Source organism: Drosophila melanogaster, chromosome 3L (genome assembly GCF_000001215.4).
Source record: "Drosophila melanogaster chromosome 3L".
Classification (NCBI taxonomy): Eukaryota; Metazoa; Arthropoda; class Insecta; order Diptera; family Drosophilidae; genus Drosophila; species Drosophila melanogaster.
This window is the reverse complement of record NT_037436.4, coordinates 5,960,484-5,982,317: the sequence shown is the minus strand read 5'-3', so window position 1 is coordinate 5,982,317 and position 21,834 is coordinate 5,960,484. Positions and strand designations below refer to the sequence as shown.

The 21,834-nt window shown below is 41.6% G+C and overlaps 1 protein-coding gene across 2 annotated transcripts; it reads left to right on the top strand.

The window, feature by feature from the left end:
- Positions 1 to 6,310: 6,310 nt before the first annotated feature.
- CG10479 (uncharacterized protein) lies at positions 6,311 to 14,773 on the top strand. 2 transcript variants are annotated; one of them, NM_139749.3, is made up of 3 exons: positions 6,311 to 6,673; positions 13,244 to 13,504; positions 13,725 to 14,773. In NM_139749.3, the coding sequence occupies exons 1-3, from the start codon at positions 6,581 to 6,583 to the stop codon at positions 14,505 to 14,507; spliced, it is 1,137 nt and encodes a 378-aa protein (NP_648006.1). In that variant the 5' UTR covers positions 6,311 to 6,580; the 3' UTR covers positions 14,508 to 14,773. The 2 variants fall into 2 exon arrangements, with proteins under 2 accessions (NP_648006.1, NP_001261458.1); NM_001274529.1 differs by having other exon boundaries at positions 13,722 to 14,773.
- Positions 14,774 to 21,834: the final 7,061 nt, after the last annotated feature.

Genomic DNA, 21,834 nt, shown 5'->3' with positions numbered 1-21,834 from the left:
CATTTTTATGTCTAAATTTCATTAATTCCAAACAAACAGGAGGCGCCCATATCGAAAATTACAAGTCGCACTTCCTGCGAACGGAACGGGATTTTCGGTCTGGGAAAAATATCAAATTACATCCTTGCTCATATTCAAATGTTCGAAGGAGGAAAAGTCTGGGCCTGGCAGCTGCTGTGCTGGGCTGGGCCATTAATTTCCACAGGAAGGGCGACGGCTAAGTAAAGGATAACAAGCCTAACGACTGCACATGTCTTCATCTTGATTATGCCACATCCTGGCGGCAAACGCACACGTACCAGGACCTCTCAACCTCCGAACCTCTCTATTTCTCCTGTCGTAAATGCACCTTTAAGGGTCGCGCCGGAATGTCGCGTCATGAGGCGTGGAAGGTGTCCTTAGTCTGATTCAAAATCGTTGTCCGGGTCTTGGGGCATATTTTTTATACAACTAAGTTGCAAGTGTGACATTCTCACTTGGCCGTGACACCTACTGCGTGGAGAGCAGTCGCATCCTTTTTCCTTTTGAGAAATTGTCACACATTTGTTCTTTTCTGGAAATATAACTCTGGGTCTCCTTGGCTCTCTCCAATTTCACATGATTTGTGTTCCCATCTTTTGTAGTTCATTAATCTTCGGTGGGTTTTCTCCACTACATGAAATTTCCAAGCAGGCAGCATATCGGCCAGGAAAATTGGGTCACTAAGGCAGTCGTTAGTTGGTATTGCTGGTCATTAAGTGCTTACATATGAGAACTTTGCTTCCCCTAAGGGACTGAAACTAATTTTAGATAATGATGAAACCCTCAGAACTGACTACAAATAAAGCATAATATAAATTAAAAATGTTCAATTTCGGCATGTTCTCAAGATCTTTAAATAAAAGTGCATTACGTTTGAAGTTTCATTAATTATACGAAACTTGTGCATCCCGCCTTTGTTTGTTTGACATCCGAATAATGATTTGTAACCTTTAAGCGTTATCATCCCATTTCGAATCGGTTTTGCTTCGCTATCGTTCCGGAATAATCGCAAAAAATTCGGCAAGCCCCGTAAGCAAACTACGGGCAGCTGTTCGCACTCCTGGGATCCTATCTCCTACCATATCTCTTGACGAGCCAAAACAAAGGAAAACGGCACCTTCAGCAGCACACTGCAGATATCAGAGATTTTGTGATCGCGATAACACTTCACTACTTCCGGGAGATGGGAAAATGGGTAAGGGGCTGTGAACAAAAACGGTCTGTAACCGCAAAACGCCATATCGGAATTTTCTCTGGCCTGCTTTTCAGTTTTTCACGCTAGGCTGCGAGTTTTCCAGCTTACCATTTTAATGGGCATGAAAAAACCGAACCACTCGATACGATACGATGCGATACGATGCGGTCCTTTCCTATCAAGCATACACACACACATAATAAAAAAGATAGAAAAAAGAAACCCTCGTACGCCAATTACGATTTATTTGTCCGCTCTGAAGTATGGAGGTAAATAAAGGCCCTAACCCCGATCCTACCTCTATCAAAAATGCTGTGCATTAAAAACGCAACGATCTGTGGTGGTCGTCGTGTTCCACCTTATCGAGCACACTCTCATTGTGGTTGATTTCTGTGCATAAATTTGTGAGTTGCGCCTCGGAAAAAAAACAGGGTCACACTTCGCTATCACAAACTGGCATTTTGTCACGTTTTTTATGGTGCATTTCGGGTTTTCCTCCAAGCATTTTTCCAGCGATTAAGTGTATCATGCATCCAAATATGCTTATTTAATGCGCACTTGGTTGTGGTCTTGGTCTTGCTCTTGGAATCGGAATTAAAGTGGAATTCTCTTTTTAGTAATTGCCGTACAGGAAATTAGTTATTCACATTGGGTTGTGCTTAATTTATGCATCGCTATAATTGTTTGTGCTGCTGGAAAATCGTTTTCATTGTTCGTGTGCGGGGGAAAAACGAAAAGTTCTCGTTAATGTGGGCGTTATCGGAATCATTACGTAGAAGGAAAAAGAAAACAAACATAGCGGGGATGGGGGAAAAAACTCCACATATTTGATATGTAACGAAACGTGTGAGAAATTCCCAAAATCCAGCGGGCTTTTTTATCACAAGAAATATGAATGGGGGCGGGGCAGCTGGGAAAAGTAAAGTGAAAGAAACTTTGATAAATGACTGATTGATCGGGAAGCGCTAACTAAGGAGAATCTCGCTTTTCCCGCGGGCAGACACTAAAACCATGTCAAACAAAATTATCGGCGAGACAAGTTAATGTGCTATAAAATATGAATAACGCAAGTTTGCCGCTTCTTGGGAGCTAAATCAAAACAGAAATTAACAACAAAAATTATTCAAAATACCAGGCTGTCTCCCACCCCCCCGAAAATGAAAACCCCAAATGATTTATGACAAGGGGGCGGGCGAAAAAAAAGGGGGAAAAACGAAACGAAAACCGAAACAAATAAAACGAGAACATTGAAAATCAACCAAAACGCAAAGCGCAGCAATTAAAAAATCCGTTGAACTTGCCGGCAGTCGTAAACCAAAACTGAAGAATACTGAAAATGGAAAAACCCAAGATCCGAAAAATCCAGTGCCCCAGAGGCTTTGACAAGAGCAGAAAACAATTAAACTACGATTTAATGGTTTTCACACATAATTCTGGGTGCTTGTATAAAATAAAGGATTACCAGAGAACCCAGAAACACTTCACTCACATTCGGAATGCCAGAACTCCAGAATACCAGACCACCCCTAACAAATCATTTATAAACATAATTGCTGGAGTCACTTGAGAATCGGGTTAAAGATAAAAGATAAATGTGGAAAATCTTAAAGGAAACAAAGGCGCCGCAGTCCAAATGTTTTTTTTTTTTTTTCAATGGGAAAGCCCCACGGAATATAACGATTCGAGTGGCTTTTCCAGCAAACAAATTGTTTTTCGGCGCATATATCTATAACTACATTTTTAACACTTGCCATCGACCTCCTGCCGTTCAGTGAGAAATCAACTTGGGCTTGTCTTTTGTCAATAAATATCATTTTATTTTCTTTACGCGCTGCGACTATAAATTAAATCAGAAAAACCCAACGACCTGAACAACAATAACAAACAGGCAACCGAGAGTTTTCTTGTAGGCCATTTATTGCTCTCAATAATGAAGCCATTACATTCCGTTGAGGGGGTGTTATTGCAGTCAATGCTTAAGTGCAAATGGCCATTAAAAACAATTTAAGGGGCGGATCACCATTCTCGGCAAAAGCATTTAGAAATATTGCAAATTACTGCAAATAATTGACAAACATTAAGTGCCGACTGGAGTGGCGGTGGCGTAGCAAAAGTCGAGTTGTGGAAAACTCGGGCTGTGGAAAGGCAACAGCTGGCTAAATTTACACGACATTCACTTGGAAAAATCAAATGCTCTTGTGTAAATTCCCGACTTGAAATTGATGTTATTGTGATGACAAATCAACCTCAGAGATGGAAAAGCTTTCTATCTAATGAAACTGCAATTCACACAGGAGTTGGTGGAAGGCGGTTTTTCCAGCTGCCAATGTCAGGGGGTTGCACTTGATTTATGTATTCTTTCCTTGAGAGACCCGAAAGTGCTCTCTCATCGATACCATAGCATACAATGGGATATTTTATTAAATGCTGCAACCGAATTCAATTTTCGCAACTGTTGCCAAAATATCAGCTTAGCTAAGTGAAAGGTCGATGGGTTGGGGGTGGCGGTGATTTGTACAGAGCGGAAAATTTGAACATTTGTTAAAGCGACTTATTAATGCTATAATCTAATTGTGATTTCCTCTGGCCCCTGCTTTGATATCCATAAAAAATTATTCGTTCACGAGGGTCGGCAATGCGGGTCATATTTCTCGTGATCAGGGGTAAAAATATCCAAATATAGGATTAATACTAAGCCGCCATGCGAGTCACAAAAAAGGGATTTTAGTTTTTCCACTTGTATGATTTATTAAGGTAGCCTTACAGGTATTAACTGCAGCTGTCCGAAAACTCTGCAAAAAAACAGTTCCAATTAACTGGAAACGTAGCCTGATTTTGGTACGGACTCTACAAAACTCTTGACGACAGGACTTCTCCAGGCACTGATGCAAGTTTCAGCCTTCATCCTTCCGAAGCGCTAATTAAGTAAACAAAAGGGGAAAACCTCTGAAGCCAAACCGGAGCAGCTCAATTAATAATAAAATGCGAAAATGGGAGCAAGCCAAGCGCTGCTAGTAAACAAGCCACAAAAAAACTTGAACTCATAATTTCCGGAGGTGCTAATAAGTTGCAAAATTATTTTCAATGAAAATGGCTGCGGGAAAATGAGAGGGCGGTCGTAAAAGTTGCCAGGGCAGCCACAAAGTATAAAAAATTGACTTCAATTAAAGTGCCATAGTTGCCTGTATAAACAGCACACGGAAAAATGAAAAGCGCAAAACGAGAGAGCCGAAAGGATAATGATAATTACGGCCAGTCATGGCGAGGGGCTGGGAAAATCGGGGGTGGGGCTGGCGGTACTTTGGTTCCGACTGCTGAATGAGACTGCAAAGTTTTTGTGTTTATTTTATGCTCGTGCAAAAAAAGAGACCAGAAAAACACGATGAAAGTTTCAATGTAGTGCGGCTGATAAAGAGGTAAAAAAAAAGCATACTCGGCTGGCGGAAAATGCATCCCAAATGGGTGGCTATATGGCCATAGAGCAGCTACGTACGATTACGAGGACGTTAAACAAATAAGCAAAGGGCAATGTGTAAAACCAGCACACAGGACACAGAGGCAAATGTGGAGCGCGCATCATTGACACACACAGTTACACACCTTTACAGGCAAGGACTCATTCAGGACACACGACTGCGATCAAAATTATAGTAGAGCTTGTCACATCGTATCATTTAAATGGGATAACAAAACGAAATAAGTGATTTAACTTCATTAATGAAGATTTTTCAACCTTTTTAATAAGTAATATTCTCTTTAAACACAAATCTGTAATTCATCAGCAAAAATTATTTAAGTTCTTTATGGTGGCCTGTCTTTTGTGGCCAGGATAAGATCAAATTTAATGATCTTTATTCGTTATTACAATTTCGTTATAAATTTGATCATAGCTATAAGAACGCTATCTGTCAATAGTGAAATGAAGAGTCAAAACTCTGCTGGGCTTCTGTCGCTTTTTGCTGCCACTGCTGCCGCTTCTGATGCTGATTCGGAATCTGAATCGGAATCTGCTCCTGATTCTACTGCTGCTTCCTTGCTGTCCAAAATGAATGACTCGCCAGCGGGCCAAATTCCCCGCTCCGTCTTCAGCACCCCTCCCCTTTTCGCCTCATGGAGCAAAGGCGCCACCCCCTGCAACCAAACAACCACCCAAGCCACCCACTGGGGGGACTCAACTTGTTGAGGAGTGACAGACCCACTCACTTGCCCGCTCGTCCGCTCACCAACTCACTCACTCGCACACCGAATGAATGAATGACTGACTGACTGACTTTCCTACCCTCAAGGTTCATCGTCAGTCCGTCAGTCACTCAAACTCGCATTTCATTCCATTTCCATTTCATTCACTTTGCCCGCTGCCCAAAACAGCCTTGTCTCGTCTTTCTTTTCGCTGCTTCTTTTTGTTTCAGTGTAGTTTCCGTTGGTTGTAGTAAATTTTTCTCATTTCGCTTTTTGTTGGCGTGGTTTTTATACCCGGTATTAATAGAGCAGACGGGTATACTGCATTGTATCGACATAAGGGGAATGACATTTTTAACTCTAAAGGTTTCCTAAATTTATTCCATTACTAATATAACATTTTTTTTCTGAATAATGTGAAATAACGTTTTCTAAATAGCGATATGGTGTTTAAACGCCTGGAAGTAGGCAGCACTTTACCAGGTATCTCAAAGTCGACTTGTCTCACTTTCCGGTTTCTACTTCTATTTGCGCTGTTGCTGTTTTGAGTGTTCCACTGCTTGTGTGTGTTTGTGTGTATGAGTGCTTTGAGTACGTCAAATGAAGAAAAACCAACTCACACAGGCACAGCGAATGAGAGAGGCATAGAATGAACTAGCGGTAAATGCATGAACAACGCCGGCTTGCCCGTCATGAAATTTGTATTTGTATCTCAGCGGCTGTTGCTGCCCTCGTTCCCTGCCTTTCTGCCGCTCTCTCTCCTTTCACTCTCTCTCCCTGTTACACTCACCCCCGCCCGACCAACACGCCGCACCACACCACTTCTTCTTCTTCTTCTGCTTCTGGTTCCACGCTCTGCTCTGCGTCTCGTGCTCATTTTCCGTTGTACTTTTTCGATGCAGTCGCCCCGTGGATTTCATTCCCTCTGCGCACTTCGAACCGATCGCTCGTATCGCTCCCGGGACTCAAAATCCGAGTACGGATTCGAATTCGAAACGAACCCATAACCGAAACTCAACACTCGCCGGACTTCGACTGCAATTCAAATACCATTTACGCGCTAAGTTATTGAACACTCGTGAAGGGCGCATAAAGTTCTTGAAATTACGACTTTAGCATATTGTGCTTGTGTTTAAAGAGCAAAGTGTAAACAAATCCGAAGAGTTATCTTCACATCTTAAGAAAATGGGTCGCCTGTTCCAATACAATCGCTTTGGCGCCACGGATGGCATCAACAAAAACACCAGCAAAAAGGATACTCAGCAAAAGAACAAAATGGTAAGATTCAGATATAATGCAAGTCTTAAGACACCTAAAGTACCGAGCCCCTTAAAGAACAGTTATGTATTTTAGTTGAGATTTATGACTTTTTTGGTCCTTTAGGCAGGCTAATTATAAATAAATAATAGCTTTCGACTACGCACCGCAGTATTCACATATGTTAAAGATATACAAGCGGATGCATTAAACATACTTTAGAATCCTTTCAAGTTCCATGAGAAAGTTCTTCCGCAGTCCCAATACCTCTCTATAAATATCCATGCCCTTGATGACTCAAGCTGATCTCTGTAGAATCTAACAGTCTATGCACATTTCACACTCCCCACACACCATCGAAATACCTCTTTGGACAACCACCCACGCACACTTAGCACTATCTACAGTGAACTCCCCGCCACGTCGACCGGCGGAGGGGCGGAAACGGGGCATGGCCGTATTCAAAACACGAACGACAACAATTAAAATGATTTAGTGTCACAGATACCACGAACAACAGCTCGGCCACACAACGCAGATACAACAAGAACAACGACAGCGCAGCATAATAAACTCGACTGTCGACGTAAATCAGTGGAACACTAAATCACATAGGGCCAAATAAATATGATTTGCATAAAAACTAAATCAAAGTATACACATATATATGCAAACAGAGGGCGTTCGAATAGAGGGGGTGGCGATAGTTGGCGACCTAAGCCGAGCGTAAATCTGAATTCAAATAAATCAAATTGTAAATGCAGCCTGATTTCTGGCGATAAGTAGAACAAACAGCAACGTTGCCCGATTCGGGAATTGAAATCAAAACATATGTTGGCCTCATAAAGATAGTGATTGATTTGATTTGACAAAATGCATTTCTATATGCAAACAAGGCGCATATGTTATTTGTTTTTGATTCCAGATAAGCGCTAACTAGGCTTTATCGTCTAGCCGCGATGCCCGAAAGGCGATAGGCCCTATGGCGATAGCTTAATTAAGACAAACTGCCTTTTCAGCTACCTGAATGCAAAGTCAACTTTCCTTCAAGACCGCAGCTACTTTGCTTCACTAATCTGCTTATTTGACTTGGCATCCGTAGTTGCTGCACACACACTCACAGATACAATAGCATTCGTAACAATGCTCCGACATCTGAGCAGCATTTATCAAAATATTTGTTTAAAAGAACCACGACGAGGAGAGTAGAGAGAGAAAAGTTTGTAATTTTAAACTGAATGACAGTTTGCGTTTTGCCCCCGCCTCCTTTTATGCCGACCTTTGCATTTTTCATCCAGTCATTTTTCACTGGAATTGACACCCATCGCCTTCTGTATCTCGTCTCTTCGGATTCTCTTTGTTTTGATCTATGAAAATCTATCTTCTTCGTCTCGCATTCAATTTTAGGTGTAGGTGTTGGTTGTTTTGGCTCCCAAAAGGATTGTCTTTTGAAACGGGAAGTCTGGGTGTGGCCGCAACGGGAGTTGTTTTACCAAGAAGACTCGAGGCCCACAAAAGACTTTTTCAAGCTGAAAAGTGCAGGAATGCGCCCTCTTATATCCCTTAGATCTCCGAGTATAAATCGCTCGACACCTCCCCGAAAACCCCACCGCATCCGTTATCAAAATCTATTACCAGACACACTCTGTTTACAGAGCCAACTGGCTGTGCTGACAAACGATTTCAATTAGCCGGTTCGCAACAGATAAAAGACATCTCGCGTATCTAGCGCGGGTCAAAGATACAAAACAGGAATCGTCACGAACTGCAGCACCGACAAATTCACATATCGAGAGGGACCAGAACTAATAAAATTGTCACACAACTGTCGACTCTGTCGGAGTTGACCATATGCCGTATGTTTGGGTGGAACTGCAACCATATTGCTAGATTAAAATCGGAGACAATTAAGTCGAAGATGATAAAATCGACTTTGCAGCGGGTTTATTAAACTGAACTGCGCTCGAAAGTGTTTATGAACAAGAGATTATTCGTTGGATAAGTATTTGATTACATTTCATTAGGCAGGCACTTTTTAATTAATTAATCAAAGGGAAACTTTTTCCAAGTCATTTCATATTCCGCTTCAAGTATAACGAAAATTTATCAGAGCAGTATCATGGACCCATCTTCATCTAATATAATTAAACAAAAAAAAATATTTAAATAGAAAAAAAGCAGCATTAATTACACAAATAATAGTAGACAGACATTTGTTAATTAATTTTATTATTTAAGCCTAATGATGCTTTAAAATTTTTTGTTAAATATTCATCAGCAGCTAATCGTTTATAATTAATTTGGGCATGCAAATACCACAGTTTATGCATTTGGAAAATTCGAAAATCAGCTTCCGCATAAACTTTCCTGAACAGACAATGGTTTCAAGCGATTTGTGCTGGGGAAATCGGGCTGAAAGCATTTTCCTCCTCGTGTGGCTTATGATGCCATGCTCTGGTGCCTTCAACGCCCTGCCTAAGTGGATTTCCTCGACTGCCGAGATCCCGTGATGGGCCTCATAATTCTCGATGAGATGCAGCTAAAATTAAATCAACTGCTGGCGACGATTAGCAGCAATGAGCTGAGGCATTTAAATTCTAAGGCATTTTAATGCACTTTTCCCGAAGAACTCGCCTCTGGACTGCCTTTCAAGGGCAGTGATTAATGTTTATTTGGATGCTCGTGTTCTACATATGTATTTACATGCAGACTCTTTGATTTTTCGGGGGCCCCTGGAGAGGAAATGCTAAGGATAGAAAATTAATTGCATCGCTTTTAAGTGCATTTAATTAGGAATTTCGAAGCAGACGCCTTGTTCACAATGCCCCAAGATTTATTGGGGAAACTGCAATCTGCAGGCTGCGCAAATTGATGAGCATAATTAAATAGCCGGCGACTGCATTCGACTTGCATGCATTGTAATTTATGCTCCATATTTTGCCCAACTACCGAATGGTCCCGTCGCTTTGAGTAAACAACAATTTCACTTATTTTCATGCCGTCTGCCGCCTCGACCATCAACTGTCTGCATTGTTATTTTTACGCTCGACTCAATATAAATTTTCGCTTCTCTTCGTTTTGCTCGCCACATGCCACGCCATGAAAATGTAATGCAAATATGCAAAAAAGCTTTCAACGGTATCCGAACCGCCCAACCCAACTCAATACCTCTTCTTTTTCAGCTCCTAGCCCCATGTTCCCCCTCCCTGATCCAACCAAACTCCGCTGGCTACAAATAGTTTTTGGTTTTGGCTTAGTCTGGCCATCAGCCGGCAACAGAGAACGGAGTACTGAGTACCGAGTACCGAGTAGCTAGCCAACATCATCGTTATCACCAGTCCGTTGTCCGTGTTTGAGTTTCATATGGCTTCCCACCAAGGATTTGTGTGCATTAGACGACTAGACTCGGGGAAAACTATTTGCAAGCCCAGTTACTAGACTTTCCACACACACAAGAGCCGACGTATTGGAGTTGTAGAAAAAGTTGTCAGAGTCTCTAATTAAATTGTTCACCATCTCTCAAAGTGATAAAGTCCAAGAGTTCATTGCCTGCCTATGCTCTTCAAAAAATATAAAGAACATGAGATTCATCTCTTGAAAAACCCACGCAGCAGAGAAGCAGCCCCAAAGCGATGTGCCCATAAAACGCAATTAAAATTTCAACAATTTTCATTTGCATTTAATAAACCCATCAAAATGGTTTTTAAACACGCATAAAACAAACGGCTGAAAAGAAACAGCTTAATTCGATTCACATTTCAATAAATTTTTATATGACCCAATTTTTTACACCTATAAAAATGCCACAGAAAAAAAGATACAAAGGGAGGCCCATAAAAAAGCCAATGCCACACGCCACATGTGTCTAAGCAAAGGATTTTCCAGCCAAAGGCAAAGATAATTGTAATAAAAAATTTACAAAACATACCAAAAAGCTGAAACTATAAACATTTTTCCTGGCATACTAAACTAAATTAGTGAGAAAATCATTTTACGAGTCCCAAAAACGAACTCGTTTAACCAACTAAATGAAAAACCAACTCACTGAAAAACCGAATTTGTTCGTTCATAGATGATGGGGGGAGTTGGGGGAGATATGTGTGCGGGACGTGTTTTAAAAAATGTCATAAACTACTCGTAAGTCCATGTATCTCTGACATTTTGAAAGCCCCGACACGTGTGTCCGTGCTGGGATCACTTTGAGATTCTTTTGGTGTGGCATAAAACTGTCAAATTAGCTGGAACTAAAAGCGAGATGACTACAGAGTATTCAAAAACGCACGACTAATGGCCCGGAGCCAAATGAAATATTACTAATTTCGATAGGAAAATGTCTTAAGGAATTTTCGAAAATTTCATTGATACACTTGGTGCAGCATTTTTGGAATGGGTGGTATTTTTAAGGGGGATGGCAACTGGAATGGGAGGAGTTTTGTTTTGGCAGCACAGCTGCTTTGGCAATTGCCCAATTTGTGAGCGGATAAGTAGCCGGTTAGTCGGTTATTGCGGTTGCAATTTAAAAGCCACCAGTTTGCCAGTGAAAACCACTTCCGAAGGTGGAAAGTTGTGGGCTGCTTGAGTGGCAGGGTGGTTTTGTTTTGTTTAAGACCCTTCAGCAGCTGCTTGATTTTCCACAGCCAGCTCAAAAATTCAGGCATATGTCGGTGGGACCTCGAGTGGCGCACAAAGGAAACATTTCAATAAATTCATCGACTCACTCCGGGCACTTCAACTAATTTCTGTACCCCCTCTATCTAAATGCACAATAAATGAAAATTTAACAACTGTTTTTATAAGACGCGCAGGGCGAAGACCAAAGGGTCCTCTACCTACCTTCTTGTCCGTCAGCTGTCGAAGGTGCCTCGATTCGGTTACCTGAGTTTTTATTGTAACACATTTTGATTACGAAAATATGCTAACACCTCGCAGGCCAAACAAAAGAGCTCTTTGACCAAGAATGGAATGGAAAGCCGGCCCGGGGCGCTGTTTCATCATCAATTAGAGCTCAACCTTTCCGCAGGCCAGGATCGGAATATAAAACCAATTGGGTCGAGGAGGGGATAGACCTATGATTATTGCATTAGCACGAACACCATCAAACCATCAAAGATGAACAGGGCCAGCACGCCAACACCTTTGAGCCACTACTGTGTGCTGGATTTTATTTCGATCCCAATTTTCTTTGGGATCTATTATCATTGAAATTACCGCAGTGTTCCCCTTTCTTTTGCTTGACTCGGACTTGCCTTGCATAAATTAAAACTCATGTAGCTGGCAAGAATCGTAGCCATTAAACGCTTGTTGGCCCATTGTGTTTGATTTAAGCCGATAAAAGGTACACTTTTGAGGCATTTCACGCCGCTTTTACCCCACAGCCGAAAAAAAAAACAACTTTCAACAGATTTATGCGCTGCGTGGCCACATCAAAGAAAACTCTTTTGGCCATGGCTCGTTGGCCAGGAATTAATGGTCAACTGGCCAAGATGTAGCAACAGTTTTTGGGGGCCTCTTCATGTTTGTTCACATATAAACAAGATATTGGAAATGCAAATCAATGGCGATGGCCTGCAACGGAAGTTCTATGTCTGCACTTCCTTTGTTTGCGTTCCCAAACCTCTAATTTATTGAATGTGTGGAATTATAAAGCACCCCAGCCACTTCCAATCGAATTCCAATCGAATTTCAACTTCGAGCTCTACCTGGTCGTCGGATTTCCATTGTGTCCTGCACTCCTTTTCAATCGATTGCTCATTACTTTGCCATTTTTCCTTCGAGTGGTGTGTGCGTGCCGAAGGGTGCAATGAATTTTCGGTTCACAATGCACAAAAACGAGGGGTGCATCTGAAGGGAGAAGAATGTTATTGCACTTGGAATTACGGGAAAGCTAAAGAGGTCGAGGTGGTGGCATCCAAATCCATAATCATTCTTTCGATTCAGTGGACATTATAAGCCATCTTCATACTCAGACTTGCACTTAGTTTCTTTACCAGGAATTACTCTATTGATAGTCTAGATATCAAGACCTTAACTGACAAGCAATCAAAACGGTTATCATTTACCTCAAACAAACACCGACTAAAGTGTTGAGTTCTCCCACGTAAAGGTGAGAACTATTTAAACATTTTTAAAGCCAAAGTAGGTGTTGAAAAAAAGGAACCCACTAGCAACCCTCCGCAGGCGCTGCATATGAATATTTTATAAGCGAAATGAAAGGCAAATACGAGCAGGGAAAACAACGGACTGGCAAATTGTACAACAATGAACAAGTAGAGCAAGCGCATTACAAGGATATCACAGCAGCAGTGACCCAAAAGCATTAGCAAAGCAGTCATGGGGTTTTCAGAAGGGAATGGGAACGAAAATAGGACTGAGAAGGGGATTGGCCTAACAAAGGCGAAAACAGAACAAAGCCGGGATAATGGGATGGCAGTGTGTGTTATCTGCGCGGTTGTTGCATAAGAGCGTCCTTCGAGTGAAATGGGAAACTCCGACGTAGATAAGATTTATAGGGACAGTCCAAACACTTTTTCTACAAATTTCCTGACCATAACTAACAAAAAAAAATCCATCTTGTTTGTTCTCGCCCGACAGCTACGCAATGCCATCAAATGTCCTGGCTACTCGGACATCTATGGTCAGTACAATAAGGACTCGTCCTTCGAGAAGTGCGATGAATGGAGCAACAAGCTGCAATTCCCAGCCGCCGGAGAAATGGATAAACAGGAACCGATCCAGAGTCGCACGCACAAGGTCTACGACAGCATGAAGAGTTTTCTGCAGCGCAAACTCTTCGCGCAACCCTCGCATAAAGAGCAGATCTTAAACGAAGAACCCACAAGCGACTATGATGAGGTGTGTATTGTTTATGGTGCATTTATATTAAGAACTGGTCTATAATTAGCAAACTAGGAATCCCATTTTATCTTTGAAAAATAATATTTTAATATGCGGAACCATTTTCGGCTAAATATTGTGGTTAACCGAAAAAAGGTTTTCATAAGTGATATCAAGACCAGAAGAACCCTTTCTTTTGAATGGTATTTTAATTGGCTTTTCTCCTTTCTTTTAGCAGGACCTTCTCGACTCCTCGTACCACGCCGACGCGGAAGAAGAGGAGGAGGAACGCGATGCGGACTGCAGCTGCAGCTCCACCGGCAGTAGCAGCACCAGCAGCAGCAGCCCAACCACGCCGAAACGATCACCCCAAAAGTCCCTGCTGTCCCTCAACTGCTGGCAGAGCAGTCAGCCAAGCAGTGACTCCAATCCCGAAGAGGAGCAGGATGAGGAGGCAGAAGAGGACTCCGACGCTGGAATCTCCGATTGCTGTCAACTCTTAGCTGAGAATTCCCCCAACACCATGAGCAAACGCCGTCGAGCTGCACCTCTATTCACCAGATACATCAGCGCCAACCAGAACTCCGACGATGATGAGGACGAGGAGCCGGAGCTCCTGGCGTGTCCCTGGTATCAGCCCAGGATCACGGCCAAGGCAGCTTTGGAGCACCTGCAGCAGGCCACACCTGGAAGCTTTCTTCTGCGACGCAGTACGCCGCGACATTTCGAACTGGTCCTGCGACTCGAGAGGAACAACAAGGTCAAGACCTATCCCGTGCAGTCCACCCGGAACCAGATGTACCGCCTGAAGGGAGCCAAGAAACAGTTCACCAGCCTGAAAGCGCTGATCACCCACCACTCCGTGATGGCCGAACAACTGCCATTGGTATTGGATATGCCCAGGGAGCGTCATGTGGTGAAGCCCTCATCAGTGCGCTATGCAGATGACTTCGAGCCGCTGGAGTCCCTGCAGCTACTCGGCATCCTGAGGAGTCTGCAGGCGAAAAGCATTGAGATATAGAAAATAATTATTAATCGGGGTTTCATGGGGCGGGTCAAATAATATCGAACTGCAAAGGGAACGATAGGTGAAAGTAATTAGGAATTTGTTTTGTTCTATGCATAAGTACATGTGATATAGTTTACGGAATTGCGGGCTGAGCAACCCTCGAATTTAGTTAGGCCTACCAACTAATTGAAATATTTTGTATCCGACATAGGGCTAAGTTTTCTATTGTGAAAGTGTAATATGAATAAAAATCAAACAATGGCATTCAGCAAAAACGCAACCCTCGAGTGTTTAATGTATCCACGCCCCGGCAATCGAGGCGCTTCCTGTTCTCCCCCGTCCGCCAGGAACCCTCCTCCATGGATGAGGGTTGGCCAGAGAACGCTTCACTTACATGTGATTAGCGATTCGAGTGGCTCTCATTAATTTTTCAAGTGCGGCTCGTGGAGCTCTCGACGCAATTCAACCGGCAACATGTTGCTGGCAACATTTTAGTGGCATGAATAATTAGAGCCACTATATTAGCTACAACATTCAGGGGGATTCCCTTCTGCGTTGCAAGGTGTCGACGTCGCACGCAACTGAATAACTTATGTGCACTTAGTCCGATTTTTACATGGCACTTTTAATGTTTTATTGTTACAAAATCGAATTTTTTCACACTCTAAAAGTGTAATTGAAATCAAGTTTTTTACATATCAGCAAATATTATACATGCCTTTGACATTCGATCCTTTTTCTACACACGAATTCTACACTCCAATAAACTGTAAGCCCTTAAAAGTATGCTATGGTTTCATTGCATCTCCAAATTATGATGTATCCTAAAAGCAGATAGCTGAAAGAAAAAAGGAATAAAATCGCAGAGAAAGAAGTAAAGAAATTCAATAAATCTGTAATTGTCATGGGCTTAATAAAACTATTTGACAACATTACAAACAATCCCCAATGTCGGCACTTCGCTAAACCATTTCCTGTTTAACCAGTGTGAAAAACAACCTTTTTATGGCCTATGATTGATATTGGATATTATTTGCTTTGGTCAAATAAAGGCCATAATTCAAACGATGCGCACAATTGGCAGGCAAGTGCATAAAATATTAAAACATAAACTACAAATATTCGCATTGACAGCAGCTGGACAAAAGCTGGACGGACTTTAACCCCAGAGGCCGTAAAAACAAAGGGCCATTAACAATAACGAGCGCTGCGAAAAACATTGGCAAACAAATTACAAATAAATGGAAACGCTGACAGCATTAATAACGTTACATCATTAATAAGCGAATCGAAATGAATACAATAACTGAATGCGGAAAATGTAATAATTATGACAATAAATTAAGTGTACGTGGGGTTTGGCTTCTCTTAGTTATTTATTTATTTAACTGGCGCCAGCGATTTCCGATTTAAATCGAAGCCACCCAATCATTAATTGCCTGCCAATCTCACCGACCGCAAAATGGGAAAATTTCAATGAAATTGTCTTCAAAATTCCGAGAGCAAACTGAAATGGAATTGTCATTTCACAATTAAAATTCAATCCCGAGTTCCTTAGAAAGCCAATGTACCTATGTACCAATGTACCATCAGATTATTGTTTTGATAGACTGAAAACGACATTTTATGTAAGGTTTGTGGAGGAATCCTTCCAATTTTCAAACATCTTGATCCTTTTTGTCCAGCTTTCCCATTTGGTTCTTCGCACTTGGACGTAATGGAATTCAAATTGAGTTTCAAAAGGGAACCGGAAATGTGTGTCCAGGCATATGTGGAAATAAACATTCAGCATCCTCGCTAATGAAGTGCTTTCATCGGCAATGTATGCTGACTTTTTTGCCCCTTTCACTGCAACTGTTTGCATAATTTTTGCACGAGTTTGTTTAGCTTTTCAATGCTGACAGCTGAAAAGGCAACAAAACGGAGAGTGTCGCCCTGTAAATTTCATTTTCATTTGTATATATTCCTCACTAATTACGAAACGGTTGCAATAATTCCAGAGAAAACATCCAAAATGCTCCCTTGGGAAAAAGTAAACACAAATAAGGGCTCATGCGATGGGTAAATAAATTAAATGGAAATTAGAAAGTGGTCGATTTATGAATTTAAAATTACAAGTGCTTGCATAAAAAGTAGTTACTTTAGAACTTAATTTAAAACACGTTTGTTTATGTTTCTTTAAATGTAAAAGCTTAATTGAAACTGACTGATATATTTAGTATTTAAAGCGAGTCAGACATAAGTTTATTATCTACACTCTTATTTTGGATTTTAATTTCATACACCAAATATTTATCTTAGTACCAATTAGAACGTTTCGAGACCAATAATTATTTCTTTGATCCTAGCAATTAGATTAAAGCTCGCGGGGTTCTCATTAAACCGCCATTCATTTTCACTATCCATCTGCTTGCCCCCCACCTTTATATATGAACTGGCCCCACCGCAGGTAATTACAAAAACAGCTCTTGTATTTGAATATTCCAGACCCAGCAGCCCGTATCCTGGGAAAATCAATAACTGACGACGAATGCACCCATGAATGGTCAATCATTCAGCAGAGATTCTGGCCACCCATTCATTCGTTCATCCGCATTACCAAAGGAGTTGAAACAGGAGCAACAGGAAAATCAGTGGGAGCAGCAGAGAACCCCCAGCGATGAATGGCATTTGCCATGATGTTGCCTGGATTATCTTCTGTTTATATGGGATTTATTTGCCAGCGGGTGAGAGGGAGGGGGAAAAGGATGCAGTACCAGGACCAGGACCAGGACCAGGAGCTGGAGCTGGAGCATGTGTTGCCATGACGGCCGCCGTTGCTTTTGTGCGCCTTTTGTTGCTGCGGATGCTGCCAGTCTGGCATTGCATAAATGTTTTGCCTTTTAATTAGCACGCATTTCACATTCGACATTTCTCCACCGGCCTGCAATGCTTCCCTTTTAATGCGCTTAAAGCAGATGCAGCCTGGTTCGATGATAATGATGGAAAATACTGGCCAGCTGAGAAGAAAATTCAATCAGCCACCGCTTCGAACTTCCCGTTGAGTAATGCAATCTGAAGAAGTCGAGACAGAGGCGAAGAAAACAGAAGAATGCACTGAAACAAAGGTTTGTGGCTATCACATATGCCAAAAAATACGAAATACATTAGCTTGAATAACAAGTTGCTCATTAAGTAATGATCTTTGGGTGCATACATGCATTACAATATGCTCTGCTAAGCTGAGTACATGTAGTTTTTTTCTGAGTGTACAGCCTAGTAGCTAGCTAGCTAGCAGCAGTATGGCGGAAATTATGTGCCACTCGAGTGTCCAACGAGCCGTGACCCGAGCATGATGTAAGTCTGAGAAGGAAGTGAAAAAAAAATGTGTCAGCAGGGGCACGCACAAGGATAACGAAACCGCTCCGGTGGCTGACTGACTGCCCGACTTATCCCTTATCCTTAGCTACGTGATCCTGCGGCGACAGCAGCGCCAGAAAGTATGCAACAAGCGGCGCAAAGTGCACTCAATTGTTTAGCTGCCCCACCGCGGTGGTAAGAAGGGGTACTTTTTTAGATGGGAGTGGCAAGCTCCTTTGTGGCGCACAATCTATATAAAACAGAAAATCAGTTGGCACTCGGCCAAGTGCATATTAGAAGCAGTCAACACGCTGAGGTTGGAAAAATCATTTAAAGAGTGCAGTTAAATCTGATTTTAAAGAAAAGTGCATTCCTAAATTGCATTCAATGTCAGTGCACTCCTAATGCTGAGTAAATATTGACTTAATAGTTTATATGTTTATCTGCAATTATTTGCAATGCAAACAAAATAAATTGAAGAGTTAATTGGCCCAAATTGTTTTAGATTGCTTTTCTTACAACCCTTTTGGCATTTAGGTATAGCTTACTTTCGTTTGAGCACTGACTACTTTAAATTAATATTTTAGACTCAACTAAATAGTTTCCATATGTAAAGGATTGCAAAGTAATCTGACTTAATTAAAAAGCGTATAGTTCTTAATTTACTTGCCTTTCAGCTATTGTAATCTTCCCTTAAATGAGCAATTAAACTTTTCAAATTAGAATATCGGCAAACTTAATTTTATAAGCTAGTTGAAATAGAATGCTTCCCCACTCATTATAACATGAATTCAAGGTATCCATTGTTGATCCTTTGGTGTTTCAGTATGGTTTGGTTTTAGGCGTTTCTAAAGCATTTCTCTGAATTAATTAATTATGCCACCCTCTGTGAGCTGTTAAAATTGTTATCTTATACCGATAACGAGGCTTTCAGGGCTTGCATCCCCCTTTCAAAATGATTGTCCGCTTCCTGTTTGCCGCTGAGAGCAAAAGGAATAAATCAAAATTCCCCATATGGCGGCTTCACTCTAAACTTTTATCTTTTAATTTGGTTAATTAATCGATACGTTGGCTCCTTCCAGCTTTCAGCTTTTGCCCCCCGTGGCCAGGCAAACAATTAGTGGAAAAGGAACATCCAGCTCGCAACCGTCTGTGTCCTTGCAGCAACAATAACACATGCCATCGACTCCTGATTACTCCGTGCCCATTCCCTGCCCCCCAAATGCCACCCCCATGGGTTGCTCACATGATTTACAGTCTCAAAGCCCGGCGGCAAAAGTTAAGAAATGAAATTTCAAGAAAATTGCACAAACAACAGGAAGCCGGCAAAAGTGTGGTGGGAGGGGAGGGGAATGTGGATCGAGGACTTCGAGGGCATTGAGCCAAAAGGAAATATTGTAAAACTCTGGCTATAAAGCAAATACACGATACATATCATCCAGTGGGCGGCGGTTGGACGGGGGAATCCAAAAATGTGAGCAGCACAAAAGTCGTTATCTTAATTACTTTTATAGCTTCGATTTGGGGCGAGTGGAGCAGTGGCAGTAGCTCCAAAGGGAAAAACAACAACAGCGACATGACAACTAAAAAGGACAAATGTGTTGGGAGAGTCATGTAGAAGTCAAGGATACCCTCAAAAATTGCACAAAAAATGTGAATGTGTTTGCCACAATATTAAATATTGACACCATCGTGATCACATTTACCACAAATTTGCACCATCAATTAGGCTTAATAAAAATCGTGCAGATGTAGAGCACCGAAATGAATTAATTATTGAGTTAATAAATGCAATTTAACCAATTTTAAAATATAATACCTAATGATATGATAATATGCCGCACGGCAATTGTCATAAATAAAAAACTGTATCAGTAGTGTTAGCTCTTAAATTCAAAGTGTCATTAGTTATTATAATTCCAGTTTAATCTAAAATAAATTTATGCTTTAAAAGTTGATAATTAATGCAATTGAATTAAACTCAAAAGAAAAATCTAATTGCATGCAAAATACATTTTAGTTCTTGACTTCTTAAAAAATAAATAGCAGTGGGTAACTCTAGTCAGTAGTCCGAAGAATGTGACATTTTGTGGACCACAAAAACCCACTTAAAGCATTCGAGTGTCCTTAAAGCAGCCACATGATATTCCCCATAGAAATGTGATACAAGGATATTACGAGTATCCCATCAAGCATATCCACACAGACCACACGCCCAAACATCAGATATTCTATATGCCGCCTCATTAAGCCATAGAAATCTTCGCATATTTCGCACTTCATTAAGTCACATTTTTCAACCGTTATCAGGGTGACTGTGTGTGTGTGTGTTTGTGAGCCTAGTTAGCACACCAGTTAATTAAGAGCTCGCGCACATATGTGGCTAGATGGCTATATGGTACACGAGTACATACGATGTATGTTTGGTATTCAGGTTACTAGAGCCTGTCCTTGAGCCGAGAGAGAAATTTCTAAGGACCGCACACAGCCTGCTTAATATTTCATGGTTGACTTTGGGCCCGGCTCTTAAACTAGACACTTAATTAACATTTTGAACGATACCCCAGCCCCACCCCCAAGAATGGGCAAAATCAATTTCCCTTTTCGCCTGAAACGGAAGCGGGAATCCGGATATGAAAGACGAATGCCCGCGGGCGACAATCGCGGGAAATTCCGGGGCGGGGTACTCTATAACAACATCACGACCTCTTAGTTGAAATTATTTTACCATTTTCCATTTGCCTGCTGGAGGAGCTTTTCGCCTTTGATTATTTATATCGCGCTTTGTGGCTGTCGCTGCCTGGCTGGCTAAAAAGCCAACATCAATAAACTGTTGACAACTTGAAAATAACCGCGTAAGAACTGTCTGAAGGGGGTGAAATGCGACGAGAGCTGACTGGCACTTTGTTTATTGAAGTGCGCTAAACTTTTTAGTCGCCATCACCTCGGTCGTGGCTTGTTAATATCGAGCAGCGCATTATTTATGGCCAACTTTCCACCAAAACACTTTTATTCCAGCATCGCTGATGGCAACAAGGAGTATAACTTTTAACGAGTTCTCTTCAGTTCGTTCGGTTCAGTTACTTTTCCATAACTCACCTGCAATTTTCGCACTTTCCCGTATACTGAATGTGCTACAAAAGTTGGTTGGTTGGCTCTTCTTGCCACTCAGTGACTTTAAGTCCTGGCAGGTGGTAGCTGGAGTTGGGGGAAAAAGGACTCTGACCACGGCCACGTCCTTGGCCACAAGCAAGCCAACCATAAGCATTTCATTATTAGAACACAAAAATGTTTAAAATTTCATTAAATGGCTGCGTTGTCCGGCTCCATACAAACATGGCCAACTTGGTCCCACAGGGTGGCCATCAAAAGCTTGTAAGAATTAGATATACCCTTTCCTTAGAATGCTTTAAATATTTAAAAATATAAAAAATATATATATTTGGTTCTTGCTGTCATAAATTGATTAATTAAGAAAACTTAAATATTATAAGCAAATACCACTTGAAAGTTAAGTTAATACACCTATATACAGGTTTTACCACCAACTAATACTCTTTCAGGTAGTGTATATCCACCAAAGTACGCAGTGTAAATCCCCTCCCACTTGACCTTTGGCCCACAGCTAGTTTTCGCCCCTAACCGCATCATAACAATAGCTGAAACAACAAGAGGACCAGCAGACGGACAAAACAATTCATAAAAACGTTTAACAAAACGCAAAAGTGAAATTCGCCCCATGGCCAGCAACTGACCGAACGCAGAAATGAAATTCCCAGACAAGCAGGAGAACAACAACATGGCGGTATCCCGGATTGCAATCATAATGAGCAGCAATTCGAATCCCCCAACCGCCAGGACCAAAAAGCGCCCATCATGCCACAGGAGCAACCACCGCCAATGTGGTCAGCAGCAAACATTGCAATTTCATTTAATAACAAAATATTTGGACAGTGCCAACAAGAGAGAGTCGCAGTTCTGATGAGTTAGGGTTTTGGGC